This window comes from Mobula hypostoma, chromosome 19, assembly GCF_963921235.1.
Source record: "Mobula hypostoma chromosome 19, sMobHyp1.1, whole genome shotgun sequence".
Taxonomy (NCBI): Eukaryota; Metazoa; Chordata; class Chondrichthyes; order Myliobatiformes; family Myliobatidae; genus Mobula; species Mobula hypostoma.
In genome coordinates, this window is record NC_086115.1 from 54666383 (window position 1) to 54682153 (window position 15771).

General features: G+C 39.7%; 1 protein-coding gene across 2 annotated transcripts in view; it reads right to left on the reverse strand.

Annotated features, from left to right (window-relative positions):
• Nucleotides 1-15771, reverse strand: part of wdr11 (WD repeat domain 11) — a 144438-nt gene that overhangs the window by 64395 nt on the left and 64272 nt on the right. For both annotated transcript variants that reach the window (XM_063071922.1, XM_063071923.1), the window contains 4 exons: nucleotides 14074-14158; nucleotides 11635-11741; nucleotides 6487-6562; nucleotides 1869-1977 (listed from right to left, as the gene is read on the reverse strand). In XM_063071922.1, coding sequence (XP_062927992.1) covers nucleotides 1869-1977; nucleotides 6487-6562; nucleotides 11635-11741; nucleotides 14074-14158 — 377 coding nt within the window. The remainder of the gene's footprint in view (nucleotides 1-1868; nucleotides 1978-6486; nucleotides 6563-11634; nucleotides 11742-14073; nucleotides 14159-15771) is intronic.

Sequence of the window (15771 nt, forward strand, 5' to 3'; positions counted from 1 at the left end):
CTTGAAGTATAAAGGAAAACAGAATCAGTAAAGTAACTAAGGTTTCAACAGTAAACCCCACACATGAAAATCCTTAACCTGTTGTCACTGTAAACTCCAAGTTTATGTTCCTGTATTTTACATTTGCAACCCACTTTAATCTACTTTCAAAGAAAAATATATAAGTCCTTTTTCCCAGCTTCTCACCTTCATCACGTAACATAACTATTACATACATATCTCAGGAGACAATTCCAGGAAATCCTTTTGTTTTTTCCCCACCTAATTAATCCTTACAGCTTCAGCATACGTTTTTAACTTTAATCACTTGCTGCTTGTTTCCTTATACTTTCTTCATTTGGATTGATTCTTTTTGCTTTTAATTGTTTTACACTGCTTTTGGCATTTTTCCAACTATTTTGAGTGTCGGTTATCACTTTAAAAACTATTTGTTTCGACTGTTTATTACTTTCCAAACCATAATTTTCCATTCCAATATGGGCTTAATTATTTGCTTGTTTTTTGCCCTCACTGTTCAGCACTCTAAATCTCCTTCGGATATTGTTTCCCTTATACAACTTATTGTATTAAATTAATTCAATTTATCATTCTTGAAATGCATTCTTAAGTAGCCTTTCAAGTCGCCTTTTTCCTAAAATTGATTTGAAGTGTCTGTAGTAGTTATACTGCCCATTTATGGTCACCATAATTTCCGATAACCATCTTTTGATATCTCTCTCTTGTACAGCCTGTTCTTTTGCTGGAATTGACTATTTCTCCTACCTACACTTCATCATCAGCAGTTATGAGATGACATATTAATTATGTCAAGTAATACAGAGAAGAAAATCTACAAAGAAGGTAGTTTTCACCACAATTACAATAAATACTTCGTAAAGAATTTTCACTGCAATCCTGAGGCTAAGAACAATGATCACATTTCAAAAAAAAAGACACGAAATATTAACCAATTAAATCACAAATCAAATTCCCAAGCATTGCCACATGCATGTGTTTTAAGTCTTATTCCTTGTTGACTTCTGTCAATTATATTTCGCTCCTACTCCTCCAAAAAGGCATCCGTTCTTTCATGGTTTGTGCAGTGGGTTGTCATTCGCACTCCAGAACAATGCTTTTACAGTACCAGCGACCCAGATTCAATTCCTGCCATTGCCTATAAGGAGTTTGCATATTCTCCCCATGAGCACATGGGTTTCCTCCGAGTGCTCTGGTTTCCCCCCACAGGCCAAAGATATACTGGTTGGTAGGTTAATCGGTCTTTGTACATTGTCCCATTATTAGGTAGGATTAAATTGGGGGATGGTTGGGTGGCGTGGTCCAAAGGTCAGGAAGGGTCTATTCTATGCTGCATCTCAATGAATAAATAAATCCCAACAAAATGACAATACTGTATGCCAATATTGGTGGTTCACCAGACAGAGTCAGAAGAAATCACAGGCAATTCCTCTGCCAATATTAAATATGTTCACTAGGAGCTAGATGAAAATCAGGAAATGAGATTTTACCTTTTCTGTTTTAAGAATTTAATTATTGCATCATACAACTACCCATAATGAGATCAGTTAACTTGGATTTGATCACAAACTTGATGTAAGATGTTTCAAGTCTTAGCTGTTGCCTAGCAACTTGAGCATATTTTTTGAAATGCAGAAAAATAAAACCTAGATGTCAATCCTCAGGGCAGTTTTAAAATCTTCCTAATTAAATAAAAGCACGTGATTTCATTAATAATAACTAACTTACTAAAACTGCTTAGCAATTCTGCATGAAAGGGAATATGTTACATTTATATATCACAAATTCAGGCATAAAAATAGGACCAATCACACATAATCTTTCAAATTGCAGGGGTCAATGTGTGGCCATACCAGTGCTGTAACTGCAGGGAAGTTCTTCGCCATTTCACGAAGCAGAGTGCATGTCCTAATATCCCATAGTTCCAATGGCTTGTCTCTGAACACCACAACTAAGAACTGCCTAAATAAAGCAAATATATCATCTTTTAGATTGGGCTGATGTGTTTCCAGCAACATTCATGATATAAACTGATTTACTAACACTAACACAAAGACGTTTGCAAAAAGATTTTATATTTTTTCAGCTTAAGTACCCATACATTTGCTCAACATTTATCTAACCATGATGAGGGCAAGTGTATGAATCTGGGGTCTCATCACCTGAATCCGAGTACAAAATAATTATATAACTAGAACACAGCACAGCACAGGCCCTTCAGCCCATGAAGTTGTACTCATCTCTTAACCTACTCCGATCAGTCAAACCTTTCCCTCCCACGCGGCCCTCCATTTTTCTTTCATCCATGTACCTATCGAAGAGTCCCTTAACTGTCCCTAAGGGATCTGCCTCTACCACCACACCTAGCAGGGCATTCCATGCACCCACCACTGTCTGTGAATAAACCTATCTCTGACACCCCCCCCCCCCAATACCTTCCTCCAATCATGTAAAATTTATGCCTTCTTGTACTAGCTATTTCTGCCCTTGGAAGAAGGCTGGCGGTCTACACGATCAATGCCTCTTTTAATCTTACACACTCTATCAAGTCTCCCCTCATCCTCCTTCACTCCAAAGAGAAAAGCCCTAGCTCACTCAGCCTTTCCTCATAAGACATCCTGTCTACTGCAGCCTGGCAAATCTCTTCTGCATCCCTCTCTAATACTTCCATTCCTTCCTATTATGAGGCAAACAGAACTGAGTACAATACTTCAAGTGTGGTCGAACCAGAGCTTTATACAGCTGCAAATTTACCCCATGGCTCTTGAACTCAAGCTCCCGATTAATGAATGCCAATATACCATACACCTTCTTAACCACCCTATCAACTTGTATAGTGACATGGGAACACAGACCCCAGGATTCCTCTGTTCCTCCACACTACTAAGAATCTTTCCATTAACCCTGTACTTTGCCTTCAAGTTTGACATTCCAAAGTATATCATTTCATTCTTTTCCAGATTGAACTCCATCTGCCACTTCTCAGTCCAGCTCTGCAACCTATCAATATGCCATTGTAACCTCTGACAACTTTCTACGCTATCCAAAACACCAGCAATGTCATCTGCAAACTTTCTAACCCACTCTTCCACTTCCACATTCAGGTCATTTATGAAAGTCACAAAGAACAGGGATCCTAGAACAGAACCCAGCAGAACATTGCTGATCACTGCACTCGAAGCCGAATATGCTCCATCTACTATCACCCTCTGTCTTCAGTGGGAACATAGACCCTAGGATTCCTCTGTTCCTCTGCACTACTAAGATCTGCTCCTTACAGAGCCATGCTGATTATCCCTAATCAGACTACACTCGTAAGAATCTTCTCCAATAGTTTGCCCACCACTGCTGTAAAACTCACTGGTCTATAATTCCCAGGATTATCCCTATTACTTTTCTTGAACAAAGGTATAGCAATTACCACCCTCTAATTTTCATGTACTACCCCATAGCCAGTGAATACACAAAGATCATCACTGCAATCTCTTCCCTCGCTTCCTGTAGTGACATGAGGTATATCTTGTCCAGCTCACAGGATTATCTATTAAATTTTTTAAATGTTCCAGCACATCCTCTTTCTTAACATCAATATGTTCCAGCATATTAGCCTGTTTTAAACGGACCTCATATTCATTAAGATCCCCCTCACTGCTGAATACTGAAACAAAGCGTTCATGAAACCCACCCACCCCAACCTGGACTCCAGGCACATGTTTCCTCTTCTATCCCTGATTGGTCCAACCCTCTATCTAGTCATCCTCTTGTTCTTCACATGCATGAAGAACTCCTTGAGGTTTTCTCCAATCTTGCACATAAAGGCCTTCTCACGTCCCCTTCCAACTTTCTTAAGTCCATTCCTAAGCTCCTTCCTGGCAACCTTACTACTCTCTAAAACCTCATCTAATCCTTGCTTTCAAAACCTTAAGTATTCTTCCTTCTTCCTTTTGACTACATGTTCAACATCTCTTGTCAACCTTCACCCTACCATCCTTTCCCTTCCCCAGTGGGACAAACCTATCCAGAACCCCAAGTAAGTGCTCCCCAAACAACCTCCAATTTAAGCTCCAAAGTTTCTATCTAATAGCATCTTAATTTATCCTCCCCCAGTTCAATACTTTCCCACTCTATTTGTTCATATTCCTACACAAGGCTATGGTAAAGGTCAGGGAATTGCGGTCACTGCCTCTGAAATACACACTCACTGAGAGATCTGCCACCTGACCAGGTACATTTCCTCTATCCTAGTTGGCCTGTCCACATATCATGCCAGAAATCTTTCTGGACACACTTAACAAATTCCACCCCATCTAAACCTTTTGCACTGAGGAGATGCCGATCAGTATTAGGACAGTTGAAGTCACCCATAACAACAACCCTGTTATTTTCAAACCTTTCCAAAATCTGCCTTGCGATCTGCTCCTCATTATCACATTAAAGCTTTGGGGGAGGGGTGGTGGCATGGATATAGAACACTACCAGTAGTCATTGCTTCCTTCCTGTTTTTCAAATCTACCCATAATGACTCAGCGGACAATCCTTCCATGATATCCTCCCCTTACGATGTCCGATTAGCAACGTCACTTCCTCACCTGTTTTACCTCCTGCCATGTCCCTTCTGAAACATCTAAACCCCAGAACATCCAGCAATCTTTCCTGCCTTTGTGACAGACAATTCCTTGTAATGGCCATAATGGTGTACAGTATTTCCATGTACTATCCATGCTCTAATCACCCTTATACTTCCTGGATTGAAATAGACACATTTCAACCCATCCAATTCTAAACCCCAGAACATCCAGCAATCTTTCCTGCCTTTGTGACAGACAATTCCTTGTAATGGCCATAATGGTGTACAGTATTTCCATGTACTATCCATGCTCTAATCACCCTTATACTTCCTGGATTGAAATAGACACATTTCAACCCATCCAACTGATTGCATTTATGCCCTATCCACTGTGATCCTTCCTCACAATCTCTCTACATGTTGCATCTACCTTTACACCAACTGCTCCATCCTCTGACCTATCAGTCTTATTTCCATCCCCCTGCCAGTCTAGTTTAAACCCTCCCCTATCTCTCTGGCAAACCTGCCCGCAAGGTCTCCCTCAAGTTCAGGTGTAACCCGCCCCCTTTTTTACAGGTCAAACCTTCCCCCAAAGAAATGCAGATCAGCCACAAATTTGAAACCAGTCCTTGCACCAGTTCTTCTGCCACACAATGAAAGATCCTGTCAACCTATTCACACCCTCACTGGCACGTGGCACAGGCAGCAATCCAGAGATTACTTCCCTGGAGGTCCTGCTTTTTAGCTTCCAACCTACTAAATTCAGGATCTCATGCCTTTATCTATCTACTGCAAGTCTTTGGTACCAATATATACCATGACTTCTGGCTGCTCACCCTCCCCCTTAAGAAAGCTGTGGATATGATCTGAGGTATATCCTGGCACCTGGAAGACAATATACCAACTGGGACATTTTTTCCACAGCCACAGAACCTCCTGATTGCTGAATCGCCTATCACTGCCACTCTCCTCTTTTCCCTGCTTCCCTCTGAGCCACAGAGCCAGACTCAAAGCCAGAAACCTGGTCACTGTAACTTTCTCCTGGTTGGTCATCCTCCCCTAACAGTATCCATAGCAGCATAGTTGTTACTGCGGGGAATGCCACTGGGGACATTATCATCATGTGCCACGTCGGCCACAGGGGTACTGTCTGCTTATTCCCATTCTCTCTCCATTCACCTAGCTATATACTTACCGAAACTTAGAGGTGTGACTGCCTCAGTGTAGCTCCTACCTATCACCTCCTTGTTGTCCTGAGTGAGCCATGGGATATCCAGCTCCAGATCCCTATTGTGGTCCGTAAGGAGCTGCACCCAGATGCCCTTCTTGCAGCTGAAACAATCAGAGACCCTGGAGGACTCCCAGATCTCCTGCATCCCCGCCCTGGAATCCATTCTCCCTGCTCTAACTAATAAAGAAAGAAACAGAAACTTGACAGAAACGTCAGGCTAGCATCCGCCTCTTCTCAGCAAAGCATCAGTTCCCCACTCGAACTCTATCCATTCACACTATGACCACTCTCACAATGGCCACTCTGCTTAAGCCTAACAACTTCTTATTGGCCTTTGCCAATTGCCTAAGAACCCTAACAATATCAAGCTCAGCAGAAAGCCCAGAAAGGCTCTGGCTAGCTATTAAAAGTATGAACAACTGTGCTTATAGCCAGACTAAACGCACAAAAGTGAAGCTAGACTACATTCTCAATATAAATACTGTAAATTGGATTATGTCTTTTCAAAGATTCAGGCTACCAATAACATCACCAAACAAGATTTCCCAGGTTAAGTATCAAAGGCAGAAAAGCAAAGGAGCGTGTGTGCAATTTTTAATGCTATGAAGGTGGAAGACTTTTAAGATTATGGTTAAGAGAATAACAATGTATTTAGTAACACAGCCTTACTTACTTCAAATGGGATATTTTCATCATTTCTATTGGTGGTTCATCATTGCTTCTCTCACCTCTAAATGCAATACTTCTCCCTGGGTAGCAAAATCATTTGCAGAAAATAAGATCAAAACCAGTGAATACAGCAATTGCCTGGTGATATTTCTTCATCCCTAGTGTATATTCTGATCAACAGTAATGTAATGAAATAGCATCACAAAGATTTTAGTAAAAGATTAACATTATTCTTAAATTACAGCACAATTTGAATAACATCCAAACATAAACACTTCTGTGCTGAGGATTTTAATTTTATAGCTCAAATACATGCAATTCCACACATTACCATAAAATGGCATTGAATTGGGTGTAATCAGCTTTTCTGTAGGAAACCTCTGGCATTCAGCTACTCACAAGCAAGCCCTGAATTTGTGTGAACCCATGTAAACGAGGATATGCTAAATGACTGATGGAACAGTGATTCCATCCATCTGGATGGAGTTCTCTGTTCTTGTAGTTTAGAATGAAAGCTGCTGGCAAGTTCAGCTACTTAATTTTGCTTACATGAACTTATTCCCATAAATTATTGTGTATCTACTTTGATTTTGTAATATTTTAACAATTATTTTAAATAGTCTTAACCTTATACTTCTGAATATAAACATACATTCTGAAATTATTGCATGGCCTTAACAATGAAAGAAACTATACACCTCTGCTTCTTCCTGCAATATAAACTCTCCAATGAAATTCTGCTAATAATATGCAAGATTTAAAAAAATGGTTAGAATTGAATGGAACTTAAGGAAAAAAAATGTTAAAAACAGAGAATATATAATAGTTTGTTTTCTTCTGCACTCTGGTTGAATGACCAAGTTGGGCAGTCTTTTATTGATTTTGTTATAGTTATTATTCTATCCATTTATTGAGTTTGCCCACAAGTAAATGAATTTCAGGGTTGTATATGGTGACATATATGTATTTTGATAATAAATTTACTTTGATACTGCATGGGAACAGGGCCTACAACCATGATAAAAATCTAACTAATCCCAAATTATCAGAAGCATTATGGTCTGTATTCCTCTATTCCCTATCTGTTCATGCATCTGTCTTAAAATCTCTTAAACTATGCTATTGTATCAGCTTCCACCACCTTGCTTCCAGTGCATTCCAAGCACCAACAATTGCAAGAAGTTTGTGAACCCTTTGCAATTACCTGGTTCTCTGCGTTAATTTGTTGTGATTGAGACACGGTGCACGTAAACAGATCTTTCTTAAGAGCAGGCTCTGTCAGTAACCTGACTTTGTGTGTCTTTTTTTTTATATAGGGCAGGGCACTTCTACAACCCACACCTCCAATCTCATCTCACTGATTGGAATACCTGACTCCAAATAGCTTTTGTAGACAGCATTACCCCAGAGGTTCACACACTTTTTTGAACCTAGACTGTGAAAGTTTAAATGGAGTACCAGTAAACCAGGTAATTATAGGCCGGTGAGCCTGACATCAGTAGTAGGTAAATTATTGGAAGGTGTTCTGAGAGATCGGATATACAAGTATTTGGACAGCCAAGGGCTGATTAAGGATAGTCAGCATGGCTTTGTGCGTGGTAGATCGTGTTTAACGAATCTTGTAGAGTTTTTCGAGGAGGTTACCAAGAAAGTAGATGAAGGAAAGGCTGTGGATGTGGTCTACATGGAGTTTAGTAAGGCCTTTGACAAGGTCCCACATGGGAGGTTGATTCAGAAGGTTCAGACACTAGGTATCCATGGAGAGGTTGTAAACTAGATTTGAAATTGGTTGTGTGGGAGAAGACAGAGAGTGGCAGTGGATGATTGCTTCGCAGACTGAAGGCCTGCAACTAGTGGTGTCCCTTAGGGATCTGTGCTGGGACCATTGTTGTTTGTTGTCTATATCAATGATCTAGATGATAATGTGGTAAATCGGATCAGCAAGTTTGCTGATGACATTAAGGTTGGAGGTGTTGTGGACAGCAAGGAAGGCTTTCAAAGCTTGCAGAGAGATCTGGACCAACTGGAAAAACGGGCCAGAAAATGGCAGATGGAATTTAATGCAGACAAGTGTGAGGTGTTGCATTTTGGAAGGACAAATCAAGGTGGGACAGTAAATGGTAGGGCACTGAGGAGTGCGGAGGAACAAAGGGATCTGGGAGTTCAGATACATAATTACCTGAAAGTGGCGTCACAAGTAGACAGGGTTGTAAAGAAGGCTTGTGGCATCCTGGCATTCATAAATCAAAGTACTGAATATAGAAGTCGGGATGTTATAGTGAGGTTGTATAAGACATTGGTGAGACCAAATTTGGAGTATTATGTGCAGTTCTGGTCACCTAACTACAGGAAGGATATCAGTAAGATTGAAAGAGTGCAGAGAAGATTTACTAGGATGTTGCCAGGTCTTCAGGAGTTGAGTTGCAGGGAAAGATTGAATAGGTTAGGACTTTCCTTGGAGCGTAGAAGAATGAGGGGGGATTTGATAGAGGTTTACAAAATTTTGAGGGGTATAGACAGAGTAAATGTGAGTATGCTCTTTCCACTTAGATTAGGAGAGATAAATACGAGAGGACATGGCTTTAGGGTGAAAGGGGAAAGGCTTAGGGGGAACTTCTTCACTCAGAGAGTGGTGGGAGTGTGGAAAGAGCTGTCATCTGCTGTGGTAAATGCAGGCTCACTCTTAAGTTTTAAGAATAAATTGGATAGATATATCGATGGGAGAGGTCTGGAGGGTTATGGACTGGGTGCAGGTCAATGGGACTAGTGGAATAAAGTTTCAGCACAGACTAGAAGGGCCAAATGGCCTGTTTTCTGTGCTGTAGTGTTCTATGGTTCTATTGATGAGAAGAAGTACAATTGTTTGTGTGTTATTAGTTTAGACAGATCATGTTTGCCTATTATTGTAACTTAGATGAAGATCAGACCACATTTCATGAGTAATTAATGCAGAAAACCCCAGGTAATTGCAAAGGGTTCACAAACTTTGTTTTGCAACTGTACCTCTCTTTGTGTAAAGACAACTTAGTGTGGTTGGGTTGAGTTGTTCTCCAATCTTGGCAACTTACTTACAGACGTTTTGTCACCATGCAAGGAGACATCATCAGTGCCCTGTTGATTGTGGTGTATCCACCGGATACTTGTCCTTTAAACACTTTTCAATCAGGTGATTGGACATCATTTTGAAACTCAGTTGTGATGTGGGCAGGAAGTCTCGTCGCTGAATAGCTGTGGTGAACTTCGTGCATGTGATCTAGAATTTTGCCCGCATCGGCTCATAAAAAGGGTTATGGTCTATGTGTTTGTAAAAGTATACTGAAAAATTGATTGAAAAGTATATAAGAGCCAGGTATTTGGAGGACATACCACAATCAATGGTGCACTGACAATGTCTCCTCAGACAGCGACGAAACATTTTCAAGTACATTGCCAAGATCGGAGAAAAGCTCAACCCAATCACCAACCACCCAGGCTACACATTTTCTAAATTAGCTCCAACGACCTACTATGCACAGCTCCTTTACATTTCTACCCTCTCACTTTACACCTAAGCCTTCTAGCATTTGATATTTTCACCCAGAGGAAAAAGATTGTCTACTTAGCATGTCTATACCTCTCATATTCCTCTAGATCAAATCTGAAGCATTACTCAGTGAAAATACAAGAATGACGAGGAATTTAACAGAGCAAGAACAGAACCAAAACTGCACAGGTCAACCATTGCTGTTGTCTGGTTGATAAACAGAACTGGACAGGAGGAGATGAAATGCAGCAGAGCCGGATGGAAAAGGGGAGAAGAGTAGGAAAGGAAAAGAAAAAGAATAGGTGGGGCAATTAAGAAAGAGGTGAAGGATTGGAGGAAAGCGGAGGAGAGGTGGCAAAGAAATCATGCCAATGGCAGCACAAGTGTGATTATGGAGAAAAGGCAGTAAGTGCCAGAGAAAGCTTCTTGAGTAGCATCACAATTAATGAGGCAATAAGATGAAAACGCAATAAGCAACTTTAAATTCCAATGGCTCTTAAACAAGGAATCAAGAGTATTTAATCTCAGAGTACAGACAGCTACATCTGATGTGACTGGATTTAAATTTAGTCCAGCGGTAATTTATTTGCTATTTTTTAGCAACCATCAGTTCTGACAAGGAGCAAGATGATCATTAATTTTACATTAAATCTACATTATTCATGAGGAAAGGAGCATAGACCTTGTGATTAAAATTATGATGTGGTCATCACTAACATGCAGGAGTCAACCCTTTCAACAAGCATTCCAGACTCAATTGTGGCCACAAAGCCACTCATGATCTCGATCCCCAGCATTCCCAACCTAACCTCAGCTATGACTGAACATCCAACCCATAATCCAGACCCTGGTGTTTCAGGGCTTGACCCTGGATCTAGACAGACATTAACTATTTACATTTCACTATTTAACAAGAGATCAAATGTACTCCATCTCTTAGTAAACAGGATTCATCAGCCGAGACAGGAGCAGGTACTATAGGAACTAACTATATTTACCAAAATTTTGATTGCAATTCCACCAAGAGGACCACGGCCTTGTCGTAGGGTTTGGGGGCTTGTGTGCTTCAATGACCTGGAGAGCTATGTTGGCTGGAGTCAAGGCTTTATGCTTTGGCTCTTGGTAGGGTCACCCATACTAAACGGCTAAAGAGCAGGGGACAGACTAAGGGTGGTCCACCAGTCCTCTAGGTTCAGGAGTTCATCTCAGGCCCAACAACACTGACTGGTAAAACAAAATTGTTACAGAAGCTGCAATGGAGAATCCTTCTACATCTGAATGCGAGGGTATTCCTGGGTCTCCACACGGGCCTTTCGTAACTAACAGTAGCAAAAACCGAGAGGAAGCTACTGACACAATGAAGGAAGATCCCAAAGATGGACCCTCATTGCTGCCCTAAATGCCTGTGGCGTAACAAGCAATCTCTCTCTCTGATTGTAATTAAGAGGAGTTCACGTAAACTGCATTTCAATATCAAGATGCTACAATTTTATAATTTTCTTTAAATTTTTATTTTTCTCATAAGCACAAGGTTCTTGTGCCTTGGAACAAAATTAAATGTAACCATTCATTCATCATCAAATTCCAGAATTGCTTAAAATCAGAAAAGTAGATATTCTGCCTCCTGACCTGTTGGTAGATCAACCAGCTGCACTTCATTTCGCACTAGTCCCAGATTATTCGGTGTCGAGGTGGCAAAAGAAAGAAAACTGGTCAGGCTTGCCCACTCAATGCCCCTATGCAGTCCAGAAAAAAGAAATCAGTTGTGAAAAACAGCCAAGATTCTAGTTCTCAGACCTTATCATTAAGGTAGTCTGGAAATACTGTGATAAGCTCAGCCAGAAAGCTGCCATTTTCCACCTTCTAAATGGCTATTCTGACTTTGAGGTAACAATGTCTTGAATTTACATGGCACGTTTAATGTTATGTCCCAAAGCAAGGGGCAGGATTATTATCAAATGAAGCATTGCGTTTAGTAACAACAATCAGAAATTTCACTTTGCATGCTGTGACAAAAAAAGGCTGCTCATTCACCCATTTTACAACTTGCTTAGTAGTAATATCTGTATCACTGTGTTTGGTCTCACAGAGCTCATTTCACAAGTCTATAAACTCCATTACAAATAATTACTACCTAAAATTGCATTTCTGGGCTTATGGCAAGGGTCGGGTATTAATTCCTTGTGATTTACCAACAGTGTAAAATTGAAGTTTAAGCTGAACTAGTTCAACACTGTTGAAAACAATTATTTTTGGAATAAGTTGAAACATGCCAGCCTGTAACACAATGTAAAGTTTTAACCAGGGCAAAACTGTCAGCTTTCATTTAGGACAAGGGTTCCCAACCTGGGTCCAAGGACCCCTCGATTAGTGGTATGGCTCCATGGCATATCAAATGGTTGGGAACCCCTGAGTTAGATGAAAATGAAAAGATATGTAATTAACAATTATTGAGATAACATGATATGCCAAACACCTTCTAACACAGAAAAATGTTCAATGATTAACCTTTGACTGACCATGGCACTTATATACGCAACTTCCTCAAAGGAAGTGGCCTGAGGGCAAAGGTCAGGCTGGTAGCTAGAGAGCCCAAAATGTTCATGAGCAATGATATGGCCAACCAATAGAAAATTTATTTGTAATTAATTATAATTATTGAAATTTATGACCTTTAGTTCTACTGGCCACATAACTTGAATGAATAATCTATATTCAACAAATCTTTGACATTCCTCTTAGCCGTGTTAAGAAAGTTCCTTAACTTATTGTCACATTTACATGGATGTCAAGAGTAGTGAGAAAAGGTCTAGGCTACCAAAACAATTCCAGTTGCTAGACAGAAAAGGATACAGTGTTAAAACATCATTTGCATTAAACGTATAGAACTAGCTGCATCTTCTACAGCAATTTCTCAAAGGAAACCTGACGTACAGGCTATGGATTCAATCATCACAGCCAACAATTTGCCATTAGGTTCTTCCACCAACACAACAGAAGTAATTGTGCTTGCCTATGATTTTAATTTCAAAGTAAGAGCAGAGAATTTGTTCTGCTGAAGAAACTACTTTTCAATACCTTGAATAATTTGGTCAAGAGGAAATCAGGTGACTTTGAAATGCTTGAAGAGATGTACGTATGTGCACTCCTCAAATAATTATCCTTTATATTTTTCCCTTCGCCCTTTATCCTATCCTCTAGTTGCTGCCTCGCCATGCTAATACAACTGCACAACAATTGGCACCATGGTTTTGCAGTGGTTAGCGCGACATTCATGGCAATCCGGAGTACGGTGTTCAATTTCGGCGCCATTCCGAAAGGAGTCTCTGTACGTTCTCCCTGTGGAATGCGTAGGCTTTCCCCGGATGCTCCGGTTCTCCCCCCGCCCCCCCACAGTTCAAAGGTGCACTAGGAAGGTTAATTGGACATTGTAAATTAGGGTTAATTGGGTTTGCGGGGTTGCTGCGGTGACATGGCTCAAAGGGCTGGAAGGGTCTGCTCTGTGCTGTATCACCAAATAAATAAGTAAACTGGGTAGTTCAGTAGAGGTCAACTTTGATGGCCATTCTTGTTTTGTGTTATAAGGCATATATCTACTAACTTAGCAACCAGTCAATAAAGCACAATGGATTTTGGATTAGTTATATAAGTGCAAACTCACATGGGCGTAATTACTAACCAAAGGAATCTTCTTCATTATGAAATACAAAGTCATCAATTTCAGTCCTCCTTTAATAATGATTGCATATGCAACAGCAGGTTTGAGAATTTGGAAAACAGCTGCTGCAACAATCCCTCTAATGCCATTTCAATACGCTCTGAAATTTGCAGTACAGCATGTCACAAGGCAGATGTTTATGAGAAATGCTCATAATGTGGAACAAAGATGAAGCTCGAGGGGAAAAGGGTTACCTTCAAAATAGGGAATTAATTTGGCATTCTTTATGATGATCTTTCTAAATCTGTATCTAACAAAGCTCATTTATAACAATGACGCTGACAAAACAACATATTTCTTGGTTTTCATTTGAAAACTTGCACATGGAATTTCTATACTGAAATTCTTACCTGACTTCACAGGAATGTATGCTTAATTCCTTGTATAACAATCCACTGGTAAGATGATAAATTAACACAGATCCGTTGCTGGTACCTGGAATACGCATTGATTAACTGCTGATAAACATGTTTTTACCCATTAAAAATGAAGCAATAAACCCACCAATTCTGTTGTTAAAACACAGGGCAAAAGATATAACATATGGACTATTAGTATAATTTTATACATTGTTGAAAGTTAATAGTCACTTCTTGTCAACAGAGTCATCTAAACTGTGATATAAATCAACCTGACAATATCAGAAATACTTGGCTACTGAATCTCCCTGACAGCTCAGTAATTTAGATGTCAGTCAGTGGAATCACAGCACATCAACCCTGGCACATTCTGAGGCAAGTATTATCTTGAGCAAGTTAGCAGAAACTACATCCAAAAGTAGTAAATACTCTTCCAAAAAAAAAGATAAGGCACAGACAGTAAATAAAAATTACAGTGGAAAAAAGCGAATTTCAATTCTAAATTAGTGACTTCTGGGGCTCCAATGTTTAAAAAGCTGCCAAATTTTGAATTGAAACATTACTTTAACTAGATTTTTATTAACTTCCATTTTTGAGAACACTCTTAATCATCACATTTCATAATTCATATTTTCTGAATGAAGTTTTCATTGACCATACCTGAAATATAATTTCAGATTTTTGCTCTTAAAGCTAAGGCAAAATTCTGCTTAATTGGGACATCGGTTAATAGGCGCAGGCGCTTATTTGAGACAACTCTTAAAGAACAAAAACAAATCGAGCGTTAGAGGGATTCCCTTCGTTTATTTGGGACTCTATGTCACTTAATTGGGATAGGAGACTATTGTTGAGCAGTTTTTAACTAGCATCAGTCGCATGCACTTCCTGTGGCAGTACATCGTGCTTAGACCAAACAGTTTTCAAATAACACCATTTGTGTGTGTTTGTGTTCAAAAAGCAATGATTTTTTGTCACAGGTAGTTGGCAAGTAATAAGCAGTAAGACAATTCAGAACTATTTTATGCACTGCAGTTTCAAGCATTCAGGCTTGGAGATGTCAGAAATAGCCCTGGGAAATGAAACAATTTCACTACTTCAACAAGTTAGGTACTACGAAGGATTTGAAGGTATCGTCATTCAAAATGATTGAATGTTACGACGTAAATGAAGATTTGGAGGATGCAATCGGCATTAGCATTGCTTAAAGTCTGCACTAGGTGACTGCGTTGAATTTGTCAATTTACAGTCAATCAAAAGAACACAGCAGCATACACTGGATTAATTCCTCAATTGATAACCATCATGAACTAATACAATTGTGTAGTACTGATAGTGGTTTAATTTGTTCTGCATTTCACTTAAATACATAATTCACAATTGTTATTCAGTTAAACAGTAGTTCGTCTTTTTGTACCTTTTTAACTATTTCCATGAAACTTTGGCTAATTGGGATAGCTGCTTATTTGGGCCAAAAATGTACTGGTCCAATGTGTCCCAATTAACTAGAATCCATTGTGTTTACTCTTAATTGTAAAAAAACACCAAGCACGTGCAAATTTGACAGCTTTTAAAGAGGCATGTGCACATCTCCTCCAGGTTTTGGTGAAAGCCTATGCACATTACCTTAACCTCACTTTCAGTGATTTGTGATTACACTTAATTTCCACTTTATCCTAAAAACATATAGCT